Source organism: Mastigoproctus giganteus, chromosome 9, assembly GCF_048544385.1.
Source record: "Mastigoproctus giganteus isolate SK-2022 chromosome 9, ASM4854438v1, whole genome shotgun sequence".
Lineage (NCBI taxonomy): Eukaryota > Metazoa > Arthropoda > Arachnida > Uropygi > Thelyphonidae > Mastigoproctus > Mastigoproctus giganteus.
This window is the reverse complement of record NC_143583.1, coordinates 193,718,826-193,745,307: the sequence shown is the minus strand read 5'-3', so window position 1 is coordinate 193,745,307 and position 26,482 is coordinate 193,718,826. Positions and strand designations below refer to the sequence as shown.

At 41.9% G+C, this 26,482-nt stretch overlaps 1 protein-coding gene and 1 pseudogene across 2 annotated transcripts in view; one reads left to right on the top strand and one right to left on the bottom strand.

The window, feature by feature from the left end:
• Positions 1-16,918, top strand: part of LOC150080993 (trissin receptor pseudogene) — a 33,336-nt pseudogene extending 16,418 nt beyond the window's left edge.
• A 693-nt stretch (positions 16,919-17,611) lies between these two features.
• The window catches only part of LOC150080992 (A disintegrin and metalloproteinase with thrombospondin motifs like), a 95,158-nt gene continuing 86,287 nt past the window's right edge, over positions 17,612-26,482 (bottom strand). For both annotated transcript variants that reach the window (XM_090382149.1, XM_090382150.1), the window contains exon 15: positions 17,612-18,214. In XM_090382149.1, the coding sequence (XP_090238275.1) occupies positions 18,072-18,214 (143 nt within the window). In that variant the 3' untranslated portion in view covers positions 17,612-18,071. The remainder of the gene's footprint in view (positions 18,215-26,482) is intronic.

The window sequence follows — 26,482 nt, the reverse complement described above, 5'->3', positions numbered from 1 at the left end:
TGGTTGTATGGAATTTAATCTAATGTGTGCGTCAGTAAGTCGCTATTTGTAGAAGAGATTAACAACATATTTCATTTTCCATCTGTATCCGTTTTTTGTCCTCGGCTGTTAACTTTCGTCGAACTACTTATCGGCTCATGCAGGCGCTGTATGATCAGTCACATCTCTGCAATTTGTAAGGAGCAGAATTGTGTTAAATAGACTGCCCGCAATCCACCTTATGATGGTGGCGCGGGTGCCCCACTAACCCCCTTCCCTCAAGAGGAAAGTCCGCAGCGAAAACGCTGCGGAGTTTAACTCTACACGCGTCCCTAGCCCTATCAAATTTTCGTGTACCCCTCGTCGCGAAGGGCGGTTTGTCTGTTGTGAGGGGAAAACCGGAGTCAATCCCGGTGAAAAACCTCACGACCACGGTTTGAGACCGCCAAACTCAATGCTGAATTCCCCTGGGAAAATTCCCATGAAGGTAGCAGCTGGAATCGAACCTCGATCAGCTATTCAGCAAGCCGGCAACGTTGCCACAAGGCCACCGTGGTCCCGTATGATATCGCTTCAATTCCACTATTTGACATCGCGTGACATTAAAAACAAACGCGATTACTTACTGCTCTGTTTTCTTAATATTTCCGGATTCTGTTTCATTTAATTTGATATTATAAATGTAAGTAAAATAAGAATTTTTGTTTTATTCAATACTAAGATTAAAGCGTAAAAGATAACTGATGAATGCAAAAATTTAAGGTGTTGACATCAAGAGCTTAACTCAGTAGATTCCCGTGGCTTGACTACGCGTCCAAATTAGGTTGCGCATAAGTCTTGCTAGGAAACGCGTATCAGTTTTGGATGGATTGTGATTAGTCGCTGGAATGCAAAGGTATTTTATTCTTCACCGACGCGGCTACCACAGTTGTGGAGTCTGTCGCAGTATTCTCATCGGATTTAATGGTCTCCAAGGTTGTTTTTCTGCGGTAGAGGTTCAGATTTCAACGTCTTATGGGATGACCAGCTGAACAAATCTGTAGATGTTCAGATATTTATTATTTAACTCTACATAAGGGCCCATTTTTTTCTGAATGAAAACGAGTACAGTGTTATATTTTTGGTTCGGTTCTTTTTTCCATAAATTATAGATTAGTTACTTCGATAGGATAACAAAGACAATAGAAGAGGCAACAAAAATGTAAAGTTTTTGACCTGATAATAACCATCTCTAGGTAGCATGAAAAAGTCCATATGAAAGATACAAGGCGTAATTTAAGTGGGGAGACAATGAAGGCACCACTGACGTCGTAAATTGAGGGATGGCAGATGCCTACGCATTGGTAGTGCCGAGCTCAACAGGTAGGCTCTTAGCTACCTGGCTTAGTCTGTTTTAATTGTATTAAAAAGTCTGGGAATCCAGTAAGGGATCCAAATTGAGTTCATCAATTCCAGAGGAGATAACCTCCCTTAATATTTATTTTGAATTTTAGTGGGAACAGCGTGTAGTTTCAGTATGGAACTAAAGTACTTTAAACTTCAGAATATATTTAAGCAAGCTGTTTTAATAATGTACACGCGTTTCTATAGTGTTGTGCAGGCTGCACAACAGAGGAAAAACCTTAATCCTTCTGCAGGATTAAGGGATAACTGAGCGTAGATAGGAACACCGAATAATAGCGACCTTCGCCAATCACCATCGAACAAGGCAGAGTGCTGTAGGAAGCCCTAGACTAGGAAATCGCCCAAGCTAACCCCAGCAGAGGCAGGATAACTGCTAGCACTTCACAGAGTGCAAAGGATCAAAGCCAGCTGACAAACTGCCACACTAACCCCCCTTCATGGGGTAGGAATACTGCAAGCGCTCGCTGAGCGCAGAATCCTCGGAGAATTGCATCGCTGCTGCCATCCAACCGGGATGCGAGATCACCATCTGAGAGTAGCCAATGGCGCTCACACAGGGACACTTGCCCCAGTGACTTTCCAACCCTCTTCGCCTACCATTACTATGTGGAATCTCTACTGTATGGCCCACCTGTACTTTATACCCGCATTCTGACCCTCCTTGACTATATTCCCCATGCTCTTTTCTAATAAAAACTCCCCCCCCCCCCCCAGCTTAGCCTCTGTCAGGAAGCTCAGGCGATCCTGGAAGAGGCTAGCCGGAGAATAAGCCCTACTGACCTGGCCGCCCCCTCGTTGGCTGTGGACGGTAACGTGGGATTCCAACAAGGGCCCTGCGGCCAGAAGAACAACATACCACCACATTACACAACAAATCACTCACGCTTCTAGCATCTATAGAGTGTATAATCTTCACAAGGGTACTAACAGTGCAGTTGTGGGAAACCACCGATGGCACCTTACCCTCAACACTGTCCACTATGGAAGATGTCTAAATTTATCTTACCCAAGAAACAGGGGCAGTTAAGCGCCTTTCCTTTGTAAAGAGGAGGCAAACTGGACGTGATTGACAAGTGGATGGCGTCATCAGAACACATTAAAGAATTGGGTGGTGACTTCAATCACATCTTCAAATTGGAAATAAAATTGTCAAAGAGAAATCTTAAGCACAATTTTAACGCAACAGTCTCTAACATCTTGGGATTTCTGATCTTAAAATAAACGAAAAGTTTTATTCCGATTTGTTTGGCTCTGATCGAGGGCTTTAATACTCTTAATTATATCGTTGCATTAAGGAATTTCCAGACAGCTTTATTAATAAGAGCGCTAATAAAGTATTTATAGTGTCTGGAACTGTGGCACTAATGGCTGTGCTGATTTGTAAGCGACATTTTGAAAGGCGGTTTCATCAAAGAAGTCTGAATATTAAGACCCGATACGTTGAGAGAATGCGATGCCCACCACAGGTAGTAGTTCATGGCACTCAGAAAGATTAAACCTGAAATCAAAAATGGTTGCCAAAATTAATAGTAATAAAATCACACCAGCGTGTCTGGCGCGAAGAATAAAACGGAAAGGATGGGTTCGTAGTGGGCACAGAAGGATGACTAACTAAAGCACGCATTAAAGTTGTTCCTGCCCTCGACATGCACTGAGTGACCAATTTATTAGACGTGTACTCCATGAGGTGCCGAAAGCGTTCCATAGAGTTGTAGCCCATGCACACACGATCGCATTCCACATTTACCACAGATTGGGAGGTGACTTCTTCCTGCCATGGACAGCTCAAGTTTAACGCATCATTGGCTACACTGATGTCCAAGATCGAAGTTAAAAGCCACATTTCGTTTTATTCTTTAATTAACTATACATTAACTGAGTCTTATACTCTTCCACAGTGAATAGAATTAAGCCAATCTGTGATTGGTTAAATTATTCTATCGATCGATTATATTTTTCTTGACAGTTTCAGTTTTATGGTTAAATCCTTGGCTCTTTCGTGTCACGCGATGTTCTGTGACTACGGAAGCGAATGAATGGTGAAGGTGTGTGAATATCTTTGGCCTTGCTCGAGGATCACGGATCCTTTGTAAACTCGGAAGATTTCATTAGTTTTATTATTTTCTACAGATGGGCTTGTTAAAATTAAGTTGTGATGAAAGAACTGTAGAGAAGAGTTTTAAGATTCACTCGCATTTCTTTTCTTTGCAGGTGTTCGTGAGGGGTTGTGGAACGGAACAGTTTCACGATGCGAATAATGAAACGTTCATCGCCTGTGTCAACGAGCTATGGGGAGCAACTAATGTCACGAGCTATGAAGTGTCCGGTTTCAATGATTCCGAGCCTGGAGAACAAATATTTACCAGATTGGATATCAAGCTAGGATTGATCCTCGCCTACACTTTCGTGTTCTGCTGCTGCTTCTTCGGTGAGTTTGCATTTTCTGCATTAAAGTGAAATTCCGAGTGCTCTCGCTGGTTTCTGCTTCGTTCACCTCCTGTCCTAACTTAGTCATTCTCATCTGGAACTCGGCTTTTACACAAGTTCCGGCAAAGGCACTCGAGGGAAGTGCAACGTAAAAGATTGCGAAACATTAGGCAGCATTTTTATAAGAAACTCTGTCGCTAATGCCATTTAGCAATTAAAACTCCAGAAAGGTTGTACTTAGGAAAAATCAGAAGTTAAGGAGAGTAGTTTACTGCAAATGGGCTCGTGTTTACGCAAACCATTTGCGCTGAGTGACAGGGAGAAGATGCGGATTTATTGGGGCATGAAGAGGCTAAATTCTGTTGTTTTTTTTTAACTAGCCTACTCCGGTTCCTGATATCAAAAAGATGAATGTCAATTGGACAATACTGAAGGGGCAGTTAAAGTTTAATGTATAATACGAAGATAACATGTTACATCAGTAGACAAAAACATGCGTAAACAAGGTGGATCGTTATTAGCTGTGGTGGGGTTTGCATCTCTATTTTATAGCCCAGGTATTGAAAGAAAAAAAAAGGCAAGCCCAACGATGTTTCTTATGTCGCACCACAAAGTAACACTCCTAACGTGCGCCTCCCTCCAGACGGTTGTTTCGGTCCTTATTGTACCTCACCGGTGGGGATTAGGTGCCTCGAATATGGCATTCATGGTGAGATGCCAATAGGTGTAAATCTGGATGTTAATAGCCATGGTGGGATTTAAGTCCCAAGACCCAAAGTCATATGAAAGATGCAGCCATATTTAGAGCTTTCTTTGCTTATACTTTGTAAATTGCTCATTATTTAATGGGCGGGGGGGGTATTCGATTAGCACTTTTACATAGAATATTTCAACATTAGCCAATGGAGGTTATTGCAGAAGGACAACGCATTTGCATCTTAAATTAATGGTGGATGACCACTTCATTAACAACCCTTAAGCCTAAAGGCATTGTTGGCATTTTAAAGACATTCGCCCGAACAAAGAGGGTCATGAAGAGGTGGAGGGGGGGAAGCTCGAGTTATTTATGATCTAACTCCTTGGCAGAGTATTGCATGTCCCATAGGGATGAGATACATTTGAGCGCTGGAGGTAGGACTCTAGTAGTAGTGTGGATGTCAGAATTACAAATCAGGGCTAATAAACAACTTTGTTTATTTCTCCCTTTTCGGTTTGGAGTTTCCAAATTCCTGATGTACAGCAAAAGGGAAGAATGTTTATGGATCACCCATTTGAACATCGAAGCGGATTCAGCGTATAGACATTTTAATGTAGTTGAGTTAGTTGGATCCACATAGAACAATATCCTTTCAGTGAATGTCATTCTTATCACACGTGTTTTAGGGGTCTCCAGATGGCAGTGGAAACAAAATTTTAGATCGAAGGTAGTTTCTGTGTTTGTGGGGGTTCGAATGAGCCCTCATTAAGAGTGGTCTGAATTCGGTTGGCGGGGTTTTTAGAGAATAGATAATTTGAAATCCACATTAGAGGAGGTACTGGTCATGGATTGCTATACACGTGAATGAAGGTAGCTTCAGGTCATTTGGTCTTTCGATCAGGCAGAGATTTTGTGAAAAATACAAGTATAGAGACACTATCCGAATGCAGGTCAAGATTGAAGACTGAAAGAGACTTTTCCATTGCTTGAGAAGAATAAGATTCGATTACTAAAATTTGGAAATAAGTTTAACGGGATATATGTTCGCGACTGGAGGAAAAGAACTCTAAGAATAAAAGTAATTGCAGGATGGTCGAGAATGGGCGGTTGCATTTCACAGTGAACTGGGATGTCTGATCCACCTCCTCCGTGGTTGAAGTATGGCAGAGAGAGAGGCAGGATAAAATCACCTGTCATGTTTGTCTGTTCTTTTAGATTTATTCCACTGCAGTTCATTTTAATAAATAAACTCCATATCATTACGTTATCTGAACTGAATGAATGAACAACCAAACTCTTCACGTACAGCAATGCTGTTGGCTCAACCCGTTGTATCCGGCTCTTCGTTTCAGTTCACTTCATCACTAGTTAATCAAATAGCTATTACGGGTTGTAAAGGACAGAATGCTGACAATTTTCCTTAAAGTTCACGCTATACCTCGAGAAAGAGCTGACAATGACGAAGAGTCTCCAAGTTCTTCATCACTGTCAGCGTTTTCTCATTTAGAAGCAAGTGCTCGTTAATTCTTACGTAGTTTGAAGGCTTTCAAGCATTTATTCTCAAGTCGCGTATCTGGAATATTTTGAGAGAGATAACGGATGCGACTGCAGCAGTAGAAGAGATTTTCATCCTCAAATTGATGAACGTTCATTATCGATCGATGTGGACTCCATTAATTTTAATGGGATAATTTTTCTGTTTAACAGTGTCATACTACGTCGGATTTAAAGTTCTGGTGGAACTTAACCCCCTTTCTGTTTCATTTTAATTAGGTTTCATTCCGTTGTAGTAAATGTAAATTCCGTATTGGCTGATGAATAGTAAGTTTGCTAATGTTTTCATAAAAAAACTACTTTATCACATATATCCGTTTAATAATCTTTTCTTGTTAGACATAATTTCATATAAACTTATACGTTTTTAATGCAAGGCATCGTTGCTACTTTTAATCATGTGATGACATAGATGAAGAAACAAGGTTCTTATCGTATATAGTCTTTCATCCCGATTTTAGAGTACCAAAAAGCTTATGGATAACGCTGGTCAGCATCAGTATCCTCAATGAAATATGTTCAAAACTCAGCTGTGTGCTTAAATGGAAAAAAATACCAGGAAATATGTTGGAATCTCGTATGCGAGACATTTTCTTAAAATCTTTTTTAGTTTCTGACTTTAATTCCTTCTAACTGGTGTGTGTTACCGTAATATGATTGCCATATTTGAATTCAGAAACGTCAAATCTACAAGAATCGCCCTTGAATTTTAACAGGAAGCGAAAAATTCTTCTCCTTCTTTTCTTTTTGCGACCAGTGTAATATGACCATGCCTCGTGCCATTACTTACCTTACAGACGTATCGGAAGATAAACTCCGGTGTTTACCACCACTCCTTATGCACATATTTATGTCCCATTCATTTGCTGATGATAGTTCCATAACTGCCACCACAGATCGTTAATATTTAAGGGCTTCCTCTGTTAAAGCAATTAAACCATCCAGGACAGTTCCAGTCTGCTGGACAATCGGTAGTTATTAAGATAATATTTATGTACATTGTGGCGCAGACTATTATGAATGAAAACAGAGGCATAACAGTTTGGAGAAGGGCCCTTTGTAATGTTGAAATTCAGCGCAGTATTAATAATACCTTGCAGCGGGGCAATTAATTATCCGTGCACATCGAAGACAGACTGGAACTGGGTGAGACCAGAAATGGGATACTCTGGTGAAGTTTCATTACTGCTCGAGATGAACAGCGTGCAATCTAATCGTGGTTATAATTGCCCCACATTCTTGCCCATTACTTATAAAACTTTGCTCTTTTTGAAAACGGTTGCGAAGGTATTCAGAAAATGAAGGTGAGTTCTGCGTTAGGCTTCGCATCTTCTTATATCTCTGCAGTTATCTTAATGTGCAAAGTGTCTGCATCAGGAAAAGCCATTTAATTTACGTTATGGAAACAAACTGGGAGCTTTCTTCTTCCAGAAGAATGAAATATATCATAGATGAAAGCTGATTAAAACTAAGGAATAAGTTTTTGCCTTTGAGTCAAATAGATAAAGGATTTCAGCCACACGCATGCTTCACTTCAATTTTTGTTACCCATCCAACAATGTAAACGTGTTGCCCCTGTATATGTAGCTATCCTGCAGTACTCTACTGCTATAAGGAGAAGATAGTGCACTGTAAATCATTAACCAAGTAATTCCCAGGCTGTGCACTCAAGAAAGGTGACGTAGCCATTTTCAATACAGTATGGCTTGATGATTTTCCAATTTATTTTTATTATTTGATGAAATTAGTGAAGAAATTCGTTTTTATTTCACTGAGAAGTAGAAAAACGAGTTCATTAGTTTGGGCAGATGGAATTTTTAAGAAATACAAGTGGTTCGTGGCAAAAAAAAAAATAATAATAAAAGGTTCTTTTTTTTTTATGAAAACTCCAAACACGAGAGGACCTATAGTACTTAGTACCGTGCTTGGGTTGGAGGTTGAGAAGATTATGGGTCGAAATGTTTGAAATTGCCTTATACTGAACTTTATTTTCCAATAGGAAACCGCACTTCAAACTAACTAAATGTGAAGATTAATGGGAGTTATTTTATTATCTTCTTAATGATGCTGGTTTCAATGGTAAGCAAATATTTACATTTATAAAATTGATTCATTGTCACCTCTAATCAAGTTGGTGGTGAACTGAAGTAGTCTGGTGTTTCTGAGTGCACACAGTGGGCAGACGAATAGCAGCACCCAATTAAAATTTTGGCACAGATTAATGTGCCAAAATTTTAATTGGGTGCTGCTATTTTTTTGTTTTTTTTTTCGACGAGGCAACTAAGGACGTGAAGCGTTAGTATATTGTGTTTGTACAATGTCTGTCTTTAGAGATGAAAAGACTCGAGTTTCAGGTATACATTCTTTTATTTATTTATTGTACTAGCAGATCCCAGCCAGCTTTCCTGGCAATGGCCCCACCTATTTACATATACAACCACTGAAGAAATTGATGTGAAATTACAGACAGGCACCATGAATCAGTAACTCCTACTACAGAAACGTCATAATTGGCCGAGCTGCACTGCTGCCGCAGTAGAAATGGCTTGATCAATCAAAAAAGCATAAAGACACAGTGATCCACTGAAGTCCTACCTGTAGATTTAACACGATGAGCCACATATGAGAAATCTTCTCCTCCCCCCCCCCCCGCAGTATCATTCAAGCAATTAGTTTCGTGAGTCAATGGAGGATGTATCTTGAGATTCTTTAGAAGTTGGAGTGTTCAATCATAGTAATCCGTTCTGATGTAGCACCTTATGCCCTTTTTAACCATCGTTTAGTATCTGGCTCATGCTCCTCCAACTGCAACAAGATCTTCCTTCTGAATAATTGGACTGCAGAGGTCCGAAGTGCATAAAAATATTATTTTTTACTAACAGTTGTTCACATCAATGAGCAAGGAAGTGGTGATTAGGAGCTGCTTCGATTAATTTTCCCCTCGGTTCAAAATACTCAACACACCATAAAAAAGATGGTTCCAATCTTCCGGAAGTACACAGAGAACGCTCAATGATTCCTCATTCGGGTACAAATATAGCCCAAAACCAACTCATTGATCTACTCTAAAAAAAAAAAGAAAAAAGTTTCTCCCGGAGTGCAGTGTTTGGCTGTCTAAACAAAGTTTCAAGCAGTCCTATGATTGTTTTGGAGTATAAACAGACACCTCTCCTTGAAATATTGTTCAATTTCTATGATCTCCATAAAACATGGTCTTATATTCTTTTCTTATGCAACCTGGATTTCTGTTTTGAGATTGCGTGTAATTATGAAAGCTAGTATTACATAAAGGAACTACAACCACAAATCTTGCTTTCTTATGCAAGTTTAAAATGCTAGCTATTCAATTCCTTTAGGAGGGCTACATCGTTTGCGGTCCTCGAGCCATTTCTGAATAGGGCAACCCGTGCCTATTCATAATATACAAGGAATAACGCGAACAAGGTTTTATGTCCAGCACCATTATGCCATTGGCCGTATGTTTTATTTCACATGGTATCATCACTCGAAGCAATTTCCATGGAAACTGCTGTCAACATCACTCCAGGTCTTTTCGCAACAGCGATTCCATTTGTAACTAATATGGAAGAGATTGTCCTTATATGCTACCAAATGAGATCCCAAGAAATCCGAGAATGCTCACTTTCTTTGGTACATACAGTACAGAATCGTTTCAGTGAATCCTTCGAGCAGATAACTGTAAGATATTTTGCCCGAAGGATTCATTGATGTAGGCAAATAACCCTAAGATAGAATAAACAGGGGGGGAGAGTATCTTATAATGAAGGACTGTATATAAACAGAGCGCCGTGATATGCTCTGTGGAGCGCAGGAAGCAGTAAGCCAAGGCGCATGCTTCAATAGCATTCTGTTGAAAATCTAATTGTAGACCGAGTGGATGGCAGACAGCGCAATTATTCAACAAATTTGCGTCGATTTTTTTCTTTGTTTATTTAAACAGTTGACGGTGAAACCAACTTACAACACGGTAGTCAAGAAAGCGATAGTTGTTTAAGGAATAATAGTTTGGTTGTTTTGAAATTACATTGAGGCAACTAAAGCCATGAATCTACTGTATAGCCTGCAGGAAAATGTACTTGTATTGTCTCTGTTTTTGCCCGCAATAACAAATTATTTTCTGGGATCGAAAACTATTCAACTCTCGAGATGAAACTCGAATCTAAGCGGAAGAGTTGAAGAGGAAAACGAATAGTACTGCATTATGTTTGTTGAGATTCAGAAGATTTACCATCGACGTGGCGCCTCCATGGGCAGGAGCAGCAGCACACGCTTCTGATTAGACCGGGGTTCGAGCCCTTGACCACCAAATACGGAGGATGAGGAAATGTCAGGGAATGACCACGGCATATCCCCGGAGCAATATGGCCTTAGTTGCTAATGCTCTTAAAAACCAAATAGCAATACCATCGACGTAATAATCAAAGTTAGAGTTTTTCTTAGTCTGAGACTGTGGTTCTCGCAGCCAAGGACCATCAAGGAGGCTGTTGTTGTAATAAGGTTTTAGGAGCATCGGCGACTAAGGCCACGTTGCTCCATTTATATTGTCTGTAAATTGCGTATAGACAATATAAACTCCGTTTATATTGTCTGTAAATTGCGAGGGCGATTTTCTGTTTCGCTGAACAAAAAAACCCAAGTTTCTGGGAGAAAGAAAAACCATGCTACCCTCGTCTGAGAGACCGACTAACTCGGCGGCATTGCGAAAAAGGTCCATAAAAATTCCTCTCGTTATTTCCACTCGGTGTGGGGAGGACGGCGATCCTACCAAATGTGCTACCCACGAGGGCCATCGAGGAGGCGATGGCTTTTTGGATTTTCCAGTCATGGGTAAAGAACTTTGGCGTGAAAGAGAGTTCACAATGAGCTTATCTTTAAGAAAAATGACGCTGAGAGAGAATTCGGAAGGAGAAGAACTCCAGTTTATTGAGAATAGAGCAAATTCAGGTACTCGTGATTAAGATAGGATGTGCGCGAGGTAGTCAAGGATTTAGAATGTATTTATTTGAGTTATTAGACTTGGGTTTACACTGTCAAATGGCTGTATTGAATCGGAAGATATCATAAACTTAGCTTTAGTCCAAGCACGGATGAATTTGGCTAAGTTAGGGACTGTGAAACGGATAGAAAGTTATGAACATGGTCACTTAAATTATTGTTTATTTTTTAACGATTCGTAGAATTGAAACATCATTTGAGTTGTTTACTATGTATTTATTACAGAACGATCCTGATCAAGAGAATCAAATTCGGGGGTGGGACATCCAGCTAAGCAACAATAGTCCGGAAGAGGAAAAATAGGGATTGGCATGAAGCGAGTGGACACATTCGAAAAAAAAATCTAGTAGCTTCCCTAGGAATCAAGATCATTAAAATCAGATATTTTGTAAGAGGACAGAAAAACATAAGACAGTTGTTTATAGCTTTAAATATTGTTTCTTGACAATCTTAATTGCATACATATGTGGTGAAGGTCAGTTTTTGTTTAGTATATTTTCGTGATATCTTTGTTTAACTGTTCTGTGGTTCAGACTGTAAACAGCTCAGGTGGCTGATCAGAAAAGTAATTACTTTCTTCAATGAAGAAGCAACAGTAGACATACGACTTACAAAACCATCCGTTTGCGTGTGTTTTCTTTTCTCCTGTCATATTTCATCTTCCTCCAAATATCAACGCCAAAGAACCCAACATTAAGGAGAAGCTTCGCTTTACACTGACACATTTAATCCCCAACAATTTCGCAATATTTTAAGATGGAAATTCCTCTTTTCAATCGAGATAAATCTGCCACTTCAAATCGGAAATGTAGTCGCCGAAGGATTACAGGCAATATTGCGAATACAACTCCAATAGACACCTCTCTCTTTTCTATGGTAGTGAGTATCGTGTTTTTCTTCTTTAAAATGTCGTTATTCGATATGGGACTCTGTTATTCCATCCTATGTTTTCCACACTTTTATTATCTCTGTTTCTTTAACCCGTACTCTCGCTCTTCTGAATGGTATTTATTATCCTCCTTTCGAACAAAATGCATTAGAATTTCATAATAAAAATCTAAGTTTATGCGTTGTCTGCAACATGGCACAACGAACAATAGGTTTTCTTTTTTTAGCCTTATGACGAAATGCAGTTAAACGAGATTAATGACTTCTCATTTACCATAGATGGTTAATAATGATCCAACGGTAGACAGCGTCTCTAATTAAGATAAAAATAGTAGAGAGCGACAAGATGTAATTTCTTTCCACGTGGCAACTTTAATCAAAGAAGGAACGGAGCCCCAAAGATTCAAGGTGCTTGGATGCTAAGGGGAAACAAAGAAAAAAAAAAGGAATTGAAGAATTGGCTGAAGACTCAGTCGCAAGAATGTTTTCTGCAAGTTTATCTCTCTTCAAACAAGTACAGGTTTCATTTGCGCTCTTCTGTAATTCGCTGAATACCGGAATAAATGGAGTCGTGAATGTTGCGTTGAATCATCTCACTGCTGTCAGAAAACTGTGTCAACTGTTGACGTTCGCTTATTGGAAACCCAGTTGGTGCTGGAAGATTAAGTCTTCCAGCGCGGTTTAGACGTAGCATTTATTTATGTGTTTGAATATGCGCCTTCGTTGTGTGTTCACGGTTGGTGCAATGTGGCAGTGCATTTAATTACAAATTTATTTAAGATCTGAGACAAATGGGATGGCTTCAGGAAAATGGTACTTAGGCTAAAAATTTTGTATTGGATGATCTTGAAAAGGGATTCATTTTGAAGTTTCCTTCCTCACTCTTTTTACATGTGCTAGACTTGATTCAGAGATGCGCTATGATAAATTAACCGAGAAGATCAAGTACCAGCTCCGAATCCTGCGTTGTAGATTCTGCCCTTGTCTAGACCATCGGTTTAAGGAATACTGCTTCAATTCATCTCTGTATTGAAAAAAATCAAAGTTTGGTTTAAACTTGCGTGTCTTGATATTTTTCAGAGGTAGTATTCATTAAAGAATGGGTTCCACATTCGATATTCAAATACCATTTTTATATTTCTCCTCAGCAAAATAAAGTCATTGCTTCGGTGTTTTATACGTTAACAAAATGGGGCTCCGAGGACTGGTGTGATTGACAGAGGTTTTTGAATAAATCGTCCAAAGAAAACTTTTGCTAGCAGTCACCTTCGGAAGGATATCGAAACCGTTCTATTTGTTTTCTGAAATCTGGTGAAGCGAGCTCTGTAGAGCAGAAGTATCTTAGAAAAGGGCCGAAGGTCACGTCTTTGCTGTAGAGCTAAGCGTTTTGATTTTTAAGTTATTCGGCATTATTGATTTTGAGAATATAAAAGGATATCCAAGTAAAACGTTTTGCTATCTGTTTATTTACCATTCCATCGAGGAATTCTGGCAAGAATTAACTAAGCGACATCTTTAACGCTAGGAAAACTTTCCCAACTTTTATTTGTTATTTCGATGGTTGACAATCACGCTGTTGGTTTTTATTGATCATGACTGACACCTACTACAAATCAAACTTTCAAGTTATTTTATTCAATCCAACCTGGTTTAATAACATTACGCTTCCAAAATGTTTAAATAAAAGTTAACCATTAATTATCCCATTTCAGGTTATAAAATAAAGCTCTACTGACAACAGTTGGCAGTCATGATCAGTACAACCCAGTGAGAAGAACATCGTATAATGAGATTGTCAAGACATCCATCTACCACAAGTTGTCAGTAACATTAAAAAGTCATTTAGTTAACTCTTGGCAGAATTTTTTCATTGAGTTTAAAACAGGGTACAGACAGCGCAATATATGGAGATAATTGCTTATATTTCAATACACGTGGCTTTCTGATTGTGGTGTTCTTCGAAGATAACGCCAAGGATCTTGTGATATAAGATTGCGTGTATCACACTTGCCTTGGCATTCTGCTATCATCAAGAACTTTGTTTGTATGAAACTCTTTGTATTGTCGAAGAAGACTTCTGAGGCTCATGTTCTAAATTATGCGCTTTGTTGTGATTGAATACTGAAATCCATTTGAATGCTAATATGATTACAAAAAAGAGAACCAAATGGTTCTGTTTCGTAATTATATCTAAATCGTATTTAAAATACGATGTGGATATAACGCTTGTTAAATCTCATTGATTAAAATAACGTCTATTAATAATAAAATAATTATACTTATTGAGAAACTGTTACCATGAGAAATTATAAATTTTCTTTAATGAGACACTACATCTAGAAAGCGTACCAAACACGCCGGCATCGAGAGAGAGAGAGAGAGAGAGGAATATGTAATGATTTCCCGAGGAATGGACTATCTTCCAACGATTAATAGTTTGTCTATAGAAGATTCATTATTCATTTCCATCGTTAGACGACAAAGAAAATGAATGGACGCACTTCCAATAATCCAAAGATTTTCAAGTTTCGTCAACTGTTGTTAATTTCCTCACTGGAAGAAAAAATTTAATTTGAATTTTGAAGGCGTTATGATGCAAAAGAGGAATGGTTCTCGCTCTTTCATTATCATGGCTTTCACCAAAGAGAACTGGTTTAAAAGACAATTTATCGGTACTCTGAAAAATTAGTTGCACATAGGCTTACTGGTTGCCTTGTCTTATATCCCACCCATAAGCGATCAATTTATTCACTAAAATCTCGGATTGAATACTGTCGAAGGCTCTTGCCAAATATACTTTAATTGGCAACAATATGGTACCCTTTATCTAGAGAGTTCCTTAGAATGAATCATAGATTAAATGTGGTTGGTGAACTGTTTTCAATAATATTTGCTCGACAAGTTGTGAAATCTTCCATTGTTTGGCCTAAGTAGATATAGTGAAGAAGTTCTTTTGCGAGTTTATTCAGATGTAAGAAGGATATGTAAAACTTAAATATTAGTGTATGCGTTATGAAATAGCATTTACATACTTTTCTGCCTGAACGGCACGCAGGCCAATTATTATTAAACACGCGTTTAAATAGTTAAACAGAAGCTAATATGTTTATAACTGTTCAAGCCTTTTGGACAGAGATGTTCCATTAGATTTATTTTTCTGGTGGCCTGTTTCCATCCTTTCTAAGCATCTATTTTCATAACCATAAAATGTTTGCTGGAAACATGGCCCTTGTGGTGTCAGTTATTCAGACCATTGGGCTTTCCTAGGATTAATGCGCATCTTTGGAGTACTTTTTGAGTCCATAGCTCCATTCTGAGGTTGGTGTATGCAGAGATCTCTAGGTGGAGGGTTATTATTTGCCCTCTCAAAATTCAGCATTCCGTGCTGTGCGCCATTCTTTATAGCCAACTGGTAGTAAGCATATTTCCTTCTTGATTCATTGACCACAGCCCATATTGGTGGTGGTAAGTTTTAGTCTAGGTGTAATGCTATATTGGATTTCCATTACTAATAGTGATTATCCTCTTGCGAAATTAATTATGGCTGACTACTCATGGTTTATATTTCATACTTCATCTGGGCAGAAGGCAAAAGTATTGTAAGGAGGAGGGATGTAATGAGCCGGTCAAGATTGCATTTTGACCGGCTCATTGCACACTTGTAGAAGAAATTACCAGCTATATTTTATGAATAAAAATGTCTGTTATCTTACTGAAATAAGTTCTGATCATGTATAAAGATGTGGATATCAAAACCGTCAATGTAGCTCACATTTCAATTTGCATTACTTAATTCGGAGTTAGTAACCATGATCAGTTAAACGTATTGATTTTTTTGTTTTTTTTCCTCTCTAGGTAATCTTTTGGTGATGACGGTGGTAATTGTTCATCGACGCATGCGCACAAGTACCAATTTCTTCTTGACGAATCTAGCTGTGGCAGACTTGTGCGTGGGTTTGTTCTGCGTCTACCAGAATCTCTCCATATATCTGAGCACTCACTGGGCCTTCGGAGACTTCTTGTGCAAGATGTACCATTTCGTGCACAGCCTCAGCTACACCTCGTCCGTCGCCATTTTAACCGTAATCTCAGTGGAGCGCTACGTTGCCATCGTTCACCCGATGTGGAGTAAGCAGGTAATGACTTGGAGACGACTGCGTCTTTTGAGTGTCTTTGTGTGGTTGGTGAGTGCAGCTTATTGCAGTCCTCGCCTGATCATGTACGGAACCATCCAGGTGCCATCGGCAAGCGGTTTTACGACCATCTGCATTCTGAAAAGGTCGCTGTACGACTCCAGGATCTACGACCTCGTGAACCTCATGACCTGCTTTGTGCTCCCAATGGTGGTCATTTCTGCCCTTTACTCCGTCATTTGTTGGCGTCTCTGGCTATCTCATCACGGTGGCAGTTCTGTAAGGAAATCCTCCGTCACTTCCGACGTCGACAGTCCATGCTTAAAGCTCGATTTTTCCAAAAGTCGCGAGAGTGCCTCTCGGAAGCGAAACGGATTCAACAGAAACCAAGTCTTCTGCTTCGAATCAGCTCCGCCGGTCGATCGACCCATGGGAATCCTGCGACCTACAGAGAACATCATCCGGTCCCGTCGTCGAGTAATTCGTCTTCTGGTGACCGTTGTTTTCACTTTTGCCCTTTGTAATCTTCCGTTTCACGCCAGGAAGATGTGGCAGTATTGGTCTTCGGACTATGACGGGACCAGCGTCTCGTCTGTCATCCTCACCATCGTCACCACACTCGTTCTATATCTGAATGCGGGCCTGAACCCTTTACTGTACGCATTCCTGTCGGAGAATTTCCGGAGGTCGATGTTGGATGTCATTACTTGTCGGACTGGTAGAAATGCCGGCAGACAATTTAGGTCCGATACCGCGTCCTCGAACATGAGCGAATTTGGAAGGAATCAGGCGTCGTTTAACTCGGAACAGTGACTTGACTTTGTGCACAGCCAGAGGGGAACTCCCACAAATTCCATTGCAGTTTACTGTCTCTTCCGAGACGTATTTCTCTGTTACTTGATATCTGGGGTGAGTTTTAACCTACGGTGTATCTCAATAAAATGCCTTTACAAAAGGTTAATGGCTATGGAATTTCAGATACCACTCATCTTCAGCCAAAGCCTTCATTTTATTAAAAAAAAAACCTTGCTTCCCATTTTGTTTGACCGAGATAAATCAGAAAATGCTTCTATATATATAAACTCGTGTAACTGCATGGGTTAAAGTGAATTGGAAGAAACTTAAAACTTCGAGTCCTTGGAGGAAGTTCAACTTTCCAGCAGATTAAACTATATGGTTAAAGAGGCAAGAATTTGCTTCTTCTTCTGCAAAATGGCAATCATAATGGGATTACGATTGCCATTTTGTGATGCGGAAATCCGTTGAGTCCAATCAGGATCTCTTGTTGGTGATGAAATGCAACAAGCTGTGGTGTTTGTCATGGAACTGTAGGAGTTGATGTTAGGCGCTAACTGACCAATGACAAGTTTAACTAAATGTTATTTACATTTATTGAATAGTTGGGCAATGAGTACATGATAATGAGGATTGTCGTCTCCTTGAACAATGCAAGAAGGGAAGGCACTACACAAAACATAAATTAAGTACAAAATCTCGAAACCGTATGAAAAAAAAATTCTTCCTTTGGCTTTTTTATCAACCAATTCGGTTTACCTCAGGTGGGAGGGAAAATGGGTTCTACACGAGATGAAGATGGAAGAAAAAAAGAATCTTTCCTGTGCGTAACACCAATTTTTGGGTTGGGCAATCTCACCATATCTAATTCGGACGTTTCTTTTCAGGTATGAAGCGGAACCTGGTGACTACATACTTAACTAGTACAAATATTAATTAATTAATAAAGCTTAAGATTGGAATCGCTTTGCGATCCAACACTCCATACCTACCGACATTTAAAAAAAACTCTCGATCACATTTTCTGAAGGCGTGTTGGTGGGGAATTCGTCAGCTGATCGATGTCACTGGGACGGTAAATGCAGTCCCCTTAAAGGAGCACGATCGTGTGACCTTTCATGACGTCGCCAGCGGTTAAAGATATCTGGTTCCTACACTACGGTAACAGGCAGCGGAGGTCAAACCTTGTGACACAACCGTGTGTGGGAGGCACAGCAGTTCTGTTTCATGTAGTTGTGTTTACAGTAGCGGTAACCATAGCGCTGAAGAAATTCCTGGCACGTGAGACCTCCTGCCAGCTGATCGATGACGTCAGCGCAACCTGCAAGGAAAGAAACAAAAGTAAGTCGGCCTCGCACCACCATCTACTTAAACTAGTCTTAAAAAGAAGAGAAGGAACCGGCTTGCTGATGATAAAGATTGTCGAAGACTAGAAAAACCAGCGTGGCCAACCAGTTCGAGCGGAGCTGGTGTCTGTTTTGTGACGTGGGAATATTCTTCAAAGAGGATCCTAACAGCACCCTACACAAAGAAGTTTACGGGTTGTTTGATGTTGTCATCTGAATTGCGGCGACAGTTTATCTTGTTCAGTTGACGCCTCTGTGGGAGGTTGGAAGATGTCAAACTCACCTTTTCATTCACGCAGTTGATCGGAATGAACAACTGATGGTAAACAGTGAGTTGATAGATGAACGGGACTTATCTCGAATAATAAGGGACGGCTGAAAATACTGCACAGGTGAAAAACTGGGATTCAAGAGAACCTTGTTCACTTTCACTTTTTAGGAAACATACACACACAAGGGGGAAGAACTGTTCAACCCGCGCTATAGGTTTTATTGAAAGAAGTCAGTGGTTGGGTTACCCACCAACCCTTGTATAGCAGTCGAAGTAGCCTCTGGACCAGTGAGGCATAGCATTCAACTGAGTAAGTATGTTAAAAAAATTAATAATCTTATCTGGATTAAAGGTGTTACGACATGGATGGAGTCACGCAATTATTTTCCAACCCGCCTATGAGAAGAAGGATCAGCGTGAACTCTAATACAAAATAAATTATTTTCTTAATTTCTGTGATACATCTAGTAAATAAAACATTGATGTTGGTACCGCGTGGAATTTAACGCTACTGTTAAAGGAATTTTCAAGGAGAACAGTGAGGTGAGGTACTGATCGAAAGCATTAAATGCTGTACAATCGAAGAGAGGTTACATCGAGCGAGTGATCAATTGGTATTAGCAATAGCCAGAAAAGGAAATAGACAACCTACGCGTTTCCCTCCTCCAGTAGGTAACTTATAACTCGCTTGCTAAAATAAACCTTCCTGCAATCCACTCTAAACATCTTCCTCCTCCGTAACTTGAATTTACGGCCCCTAGTTCTAGAATCTTTTATAACCGTGAACATTTCGTCCTCATTCATTTTACTTTTCCCTCTCGGAGGTTTAAACGCCTCAATCAAGTCTCCTCTAAAGTGCCTAATTTCCAAGCCGTGCAACCCACATATTCGAAGTCTTTCCTCTTATGGACGCCCTTTTGCCGATCTCACCAGGCGAGTTACCCGTCTTTGGACTCTTCAAAAAGTTCAATGTCTTTCTTTAGGTGCTGTCTCCATACTTGAACACAGTACACCGATCAGCCAAAACATTATGACCAGCGGGTTGGACACAATAAAAAAACAACTGATACTGAGCTCCGTCAATCAGTGTTACTCTTGTTTTTCAGATGGGAAAGGCCAAATTGTAATGGCCAGACGGCACGGCTGGTGGGATGCTCACGGTCAGTCGTAGTTAGTACCTACCGAAAGTGGTCCGAGGAGGGAAACCTCACGAACCGCCAGAGAGGTGTTGGACGACAAAGGCTCTCCCAGATGGTATGTGGCAACAGAAGGGCGACTGTGGCGCAACTCGCCGGTAATTCGAATGCTAGTGACGGGAGTAATGTGCCACAACACACAGTATACATCGAACCTGGACCTTGAGTGATTGAAAGAAGCTGTACGTCGTTTACCTGGGGAAGTGATGTTCTGCTGGGATAACCTGGGTTCAGTCATCCATGTGCTGGGCACTCTGACGTCTACCTAAACATAATGTGGAGATGGGGAAACCCCTGGTGCCGTTTGACCCTAAACATCATTGCTGGCGGTGCCATCTTTCAGCAGGATAATGCGCCATGTACTCTGTCCGGATTGTTCGCGGAACATGAGGAAGATTTCCAAATTCCCCAGACTTCCCAACTTTCTCACTCTGGTGGTGCACGGGCCATCTACTCTGTCGGCCCCTTATTTCCAATTTCTCCCCCCCCCAAACTTTTGTCTTGCACAGCGTTTAGCCCTACATTTCAAAATTCTTGCCCGAACCTATTTGGTTCTTAAAACTCACTTTCACCGCACAGCCCCACGACGCATACTATTAACTTGTTAAGTATCACTGATATCAACCTCGATTTTTTTTTTTTTTTTTTGGGTCCTAGCCACTGAAATCCCAGGAAAGTAAGTGGCAAGACCAGCCAGAGTACAAATATTGGTAAGACCCGGCGGCTAACAGGCTGGATGAACAACAATGGGCACTACACAGTACATATCCCACATACTTTTAAATCTCTGGCTTGTCCGATACAGAGAACATACGCGGAGATGGGAGAAATCCCAGGTGCCGTCAGACCCCGAACATACCTAATACATCAATCCTGGTTGCAAGCAAACTAAAGACTACTCTACAAGGATAAATCAGCATTACCAGACAGCGAAACTCACGGAGACATCGCAATACGGATTCAAGCAGGGTTCGTCTACGGTGGAAGCCTTGAGTAGCCTATCGGAATCAGCAGGAAACTGCAATAATAAATATCTACTAGTCATCTGCCTTAGTCTTGCCAGTGTGCTGGGCCACCATTTGATGGCCCAGCACACTGGCAAGACTAAGGCAGGCACAAGTGCCGATCAACTTATACTCCATAATTAGGTCATATCTCTCAGGGAGACGCATCATCGTGGAAGCAAATTATGGTAGAGGGGAATCGTAATGTCCCCAGGTTCTTGGCTTTGCACTCCCAGGCCTTTGCTGCAGATAGCAGGGCCAATCAGGCAATGCTGATATTCCAAAACTGGACCAGAACCCACTGCCTGACGATATCAACAAGAAAGACGTCCTCCATCCTGCTAAAAGGCAAGCTTGATATACGTAGACCGCCACAAATATTCAGGGTTATACTGGATAGTAATCTTACCTTTAAACACCATCTAACTTATATCAGAGCCAAAATTAAAAGATACTCTGGATTGGTGGCTAGGATCGCCAGGCGGGACTGGGGGTTAAACCAACTCACCCTGTCACTGTTTTATAAAACAACCTTTCTACCGATCATCACTTACGCCTCAGCAATATGGCTTCCCACAACAGCAACTGTTGTAAACTGACGCAAAGAACCATCCTACTCACAGTTACACGTGCTTGTAGAACAACCAGTACCCACGCACTGCAGGTCTTGGCCGGGGCTCTCCCCCTTTTAGTGATCACGTGCAGAGGAATGAACTACCACATAGAGAAAGGAATACCTTGTACATACCATGGCTATACTGTGGACATTAATGCACCACAAAAAAATGAAAAGACAAGACTGCAAAAACACCTGATGCAAGTTTGGCAGGAGCGCTGGGCCAACTCAAATAAGGGAGGGAAATATCACCAGGAAATTCCTTCCGAACATCGACAGGATGTACCCCAGTCCCCCAACTTGGTTTCAACCCGGCTTATACACTACCTATTTACTGACTGGTCACGGGGCCTTTAAAGCCAAGCTGTGCCTGCGGGGAGCTTGAGTGCTGGGAGCACATTATGTACGATTGCACCCATTATGAGGACATCAGGTGCAGACTGATCACTGCAATACACTACCTCCCCAAAACTTGGAATCACATCTAGAGGAATATAGGGAGCTAAAGGAATATACCCAAAAACTATTCGGTAGGCGTAAAACACTGATAGCCATCTACAGAAGAAGATAAAATAAATAAAAAGAGACACAGAACACGCGTGGAGAGGATTAGGAGAACCTCCCTCAGGAACCTGCTCACTACTAATTATCTAAAACCAGCGATCGCAATAATAACCCCATGGAGATGCGGATCTTCCCATGATGAAGAGAACGACAGCCATTGCTAACAGACTAACAACGGACCTGACCAGTGTTCATAGCTGAGGAGGACAAATCTGGATATTAAAGGCTACCCATGACAGAGAAGACCGACGAAGATAAACTCCAAGTTACTGCCTTGACGGAGCCATATTGGCTCAAGGCTCTGCACTCTCTTGTGCAGTGCAACCCTTTTACTCCCACACCCGGCAGGGGAGGGAGGTGACGGCTTGCTGTCTCCTCTCTTCCCTGCCACACCATTTCTTCCCTCTGGTGGGGCATGGGCATGCCTCACTGAATAATTGGGGTCACCTACCCTATCGACCCTCTTCTTCCTATTTCACCCCTCCCAGCACTTTCTCTTGCACAGTGTATAAGCCCTACACGTCCAAATTTAAAATACACCAAAAAAATTTCGCCCAACCTTTTAGACACTTCAGAAACAGGTCTTCAGCGTCAAACCCCATATTAGCGCTTTACTGTAAGTGAACTAAAATCAACCGCGCTCGTTCCAATTTTATTTTAGGTCCACGCCACTAAAATCCCAGGAAAGTAAGTGGCAGGACTTGCCAGAGTACAATTGACTCAATGGTAACACCCGGCTAGCCTCCACGTGGCGAGGTATGGGCAATGTCAGGTCCCATTAGGGGCCTGGCGGCCAATAAGCCGGATAAACAATGGGCACAACATATAACACTACTCATGATCCACACACTTCTAAATCTCTGGATTTGACAGGGTACTGTGACCGATACATAGAACATTCGCGGCGATGGGAGAAATCCCAGGAGCCGCTAGACCCTCAATATATCTCATCCATCAATCCCAACACTTATCTAAAAATACTGGTGTACCTGGTCTGCCTCCACGGGGTCCAGCGGCTAAACGGCCAGATGAACAAAACACTTTTAAATCTCTGGTACACCCACACGGAGATGGGGGAAACCCCTGGTGCCGTTAGACACTAAATACACTTTTACATCAATCCCATCCTTGCGGGGTAACCCCTAGCCAGCCGCACCAACTCCCTACCTTTTGCAATACGCTGTGGGAGGCAACGATTGGTATCTTACTTGCATCCACCAACACGGTCGCCCTGGGCGCCTCCGTAGCAGCAGTGCGTAGCACAGGTTTCTTGATTAGACCGGGCAGTTGGTTCGAGCCCGTCACCACCACCAAATACAGAGGATGTGGAAAGGTCAGGGAATGACCACCGCATATTCTCGGAGCAATATGGCCTTAGTTGCTAATGCTCCTAAAAACCAAACAACAACAACTTCCAACGGCCGCCCACACCTCCGATCACCATGTCATCACGCTGAAAATCTCTAGACACTAACCAGAACTCCGATCCCAAGCCACGTGGACAACCAATATGCAATAAACAAGGCAGACTGGAATCTGTTTGCTGAGAAGCTCCTCACAGCAGAACCTGGTGCTGGAAGAGGATCTGGACCTCCTTCAACGAAAGATTACGGAACTCATCAGCAAGATAGCAATTAAGAAGAAAATTCCATCCTCAGGGGCAGTGCCTTGGTGGAATCGGGATCAGCAGTCACTGCAAAAGGAGTTAATCATGCGCAGGAGAGAATTTCAAGGAGCCGGAAGGTGAAGTTACAAGACTGCCAGAAACCTGTATACGGACTCGATCAGAAGAAGCAAAAGAAACTCCTGGGAGCAACTCGTCTCCAACATGGGAAACACAGACCCCCTTAGGGGGTGGTATATAAAGTTACTACCAACAAACTCCCTGGGGGGGGGGGGAGTCCTTACTACCAGAACACCGCAGGGACTGCTTACAGCAGTCCCTGCGGTGTTCAATCAACTGCTCCCACGATGCTTCGTGGGAGCAGTCGATTGAAAACATCTTCAAGGAACAGGGTTACCCGCAGTCCCAAGCACAACGATGACTACGCCACTGACACTCAGGAAGAGCTTCAGCGCGCTGCTGCGCAGATAAAAGCAAGGATATGCTTGAACCGGAAATCATAAAGCGTGTTGTGGATTTAACACCAGGACTCCTATTTCGACTCTGAAACAGGGGTACTCCCCCAAGGACTGGAAAATTGTCAATACTAAATTAATCCTAACAGGAACCCAACTCTTCTGACCTCCTATTGGCCCATTGCTTTGCTTTCGGTCTTCAGCAAGCTCTATGAAAGACTTGTGTGACTCTAGCCACCGCCTATGGCTAGAGTCACTAAACATAATGAACAACCCTAAGGCATTAAATCGCCAGAAAGGCATGCGTATACATCCAATCCTGGAGACAACCGTTTTATTGATGGATGATCACTGGCGCAAGGCAGCACACGTCCGTGCTACAACAATGACGAATGAGTAACGTGCCACAGTTTGCTTGTAATGTATTTAAAAAATTCTGTCAGTTGAGAAAGGGACACGAGTTCCGAAAGCTTCTGGAAATATTTTATTTTATTTTATTTTACTGGGTATACTTTAAATAAATATCTGTTAAACTATGGACCCCAGTACTCCAGGCCCATTTGTCACTATTCGATCACTTTATGGCCATAATACCTACAACGATTGTGCACAGTTGCAAAAATGCTTCCTCTCAATAGCTCGCTACAGGCAACATTTACGCTTCGCCCACAGATGCAAAAGCAATCGAATTATACCTAAAGGGTTCCGATACAAAGCCCCGTTCCACAACTCTCATATGGATCGTGCCTGCTTTAACTTCAGCCTGCGCACGTTAAATTTATGGATATCCCATCTCCACCATGAAATCAGGAACGCTGACTACAACAAGTCCAGACTGTTACAACATATACAAGGTAAGGTCTCGCCTATTGTATTTACAAACCTTATACATACCATCTGCCATCGGGCTAGTCAGACCTCGGATACCTACCGTTTACGCCAACAGCGCAAGTTCATAAACTTGAGCATAGAAACTAACTCCTTAAAGACGAACACTCGTTCAGACGACACGACTTCTTTCGTCTTGAATCTAAGTAACAAACAACTGTCCAACGAGCAGCTGAGTGTTTTATCAAACGGTATGAAATTCGCCGTTATACCATCGAAACCTCCCATCACACAGCTCGCTATGGGCATAGAAGCCAGTATTACCAACCTTCCCGAAGAAACTGCCAACGAGATCCGATTCAAGACTGCCGCAGTCCTCCGCAACACTCGAAAAACGTGCTCAAACCTCAACCACCGCCAACGTGCCGCCCTGTCATCTATAAGAAAAGACAACTCCATCGTTGTACTTCCTGCGGATAAAGGGCGCCGGACTGTTGTGCTGGACCGATCAGCCTACCGAGAGAAAGCCTTGGCCCTATTACTCGATCCTAACGTATATGAACCTCTACCTGATCCTCCCGTTAAAGTCTTGAAACGTCTGGAAGCAAATGTTAATAAACTTGTCCACGCATGGCTTAAAGATAAGAAGATCCCGACCGCGACTCACCATCTTCTGCGTGCTACTGGCTGCCAACTACCGCAATTCTACGGATTACCAAAGATCCATAAACCGGGTATTCCTCTCAGACCTATAGTGTCTTGCTGCAGTGCCCCAACGTATGAACTGTCCAAACACATCGCGAGCCTCCTCTCGCCTCTTATAGGTAATACATCTCACACCGTTAAAAACAGCAGTGAATTCATTAACACCATTAAGGACATTTCAATCCCTGATAACTCTGTCATGGCATCATTTGACGTGGTTTCTTTATTCACCTCGATTCCCGTCCAACAGGCCGTGCACTGCGCCAGAAGGCTCCTTGAGAGCGACTTAAGCCTCCAATCCAGGACGTCACTATCCACTGATGACATCTGTACCGCCCTCAACCTATGCCTCTCTAGCAGCATCTTCACCTTTGAAGACTCACTCTACAAACAAGTACATGGCACTGCTATGGGTGCCCCTGTCAGTTCCGTAGTAGCTAACATCGCCATGGAAGATCTGGAGAAGCAGATACACCAGAACCCACCTACACCTATTACAACGTGGTGTAGATATGTCGACGATATTTTTACCATAATACCACGTGGTTCTGAAACGGTACTACTAGAATACCTCAACTCTCTATCCAATTTCATCAAGTTTACCGTAGAATCAGAGGTGGACGGTTCGCTCCCGTTTCTGGACGTGCTAGTGCATCGCGTAGGCCCACATCTAGAGACCTCAGTATACCGCAAACCCATGTGGTGCGGTCAATTCACCAACTACGGGTCCGGCCACGCTCCAAGCCATCTCAATAGCACTGCCCGCACCCTGTTCTCCAGGGCCTGGAGCCATTCCAGCACCGACACAATTAGACGTAACGAGATCTCCCGTGTGAAGGCGGACCTAACCAGATGCGGTTATCCATCCCATGTACTAAACAGATGCTTGTTACAGGCACAAGAACTTACTTCCAACCCAAGACCTCCGAAGCAAGTCGGCATATCATCCGCCTACATTCCGTACTATCCAGGAGTGTCAG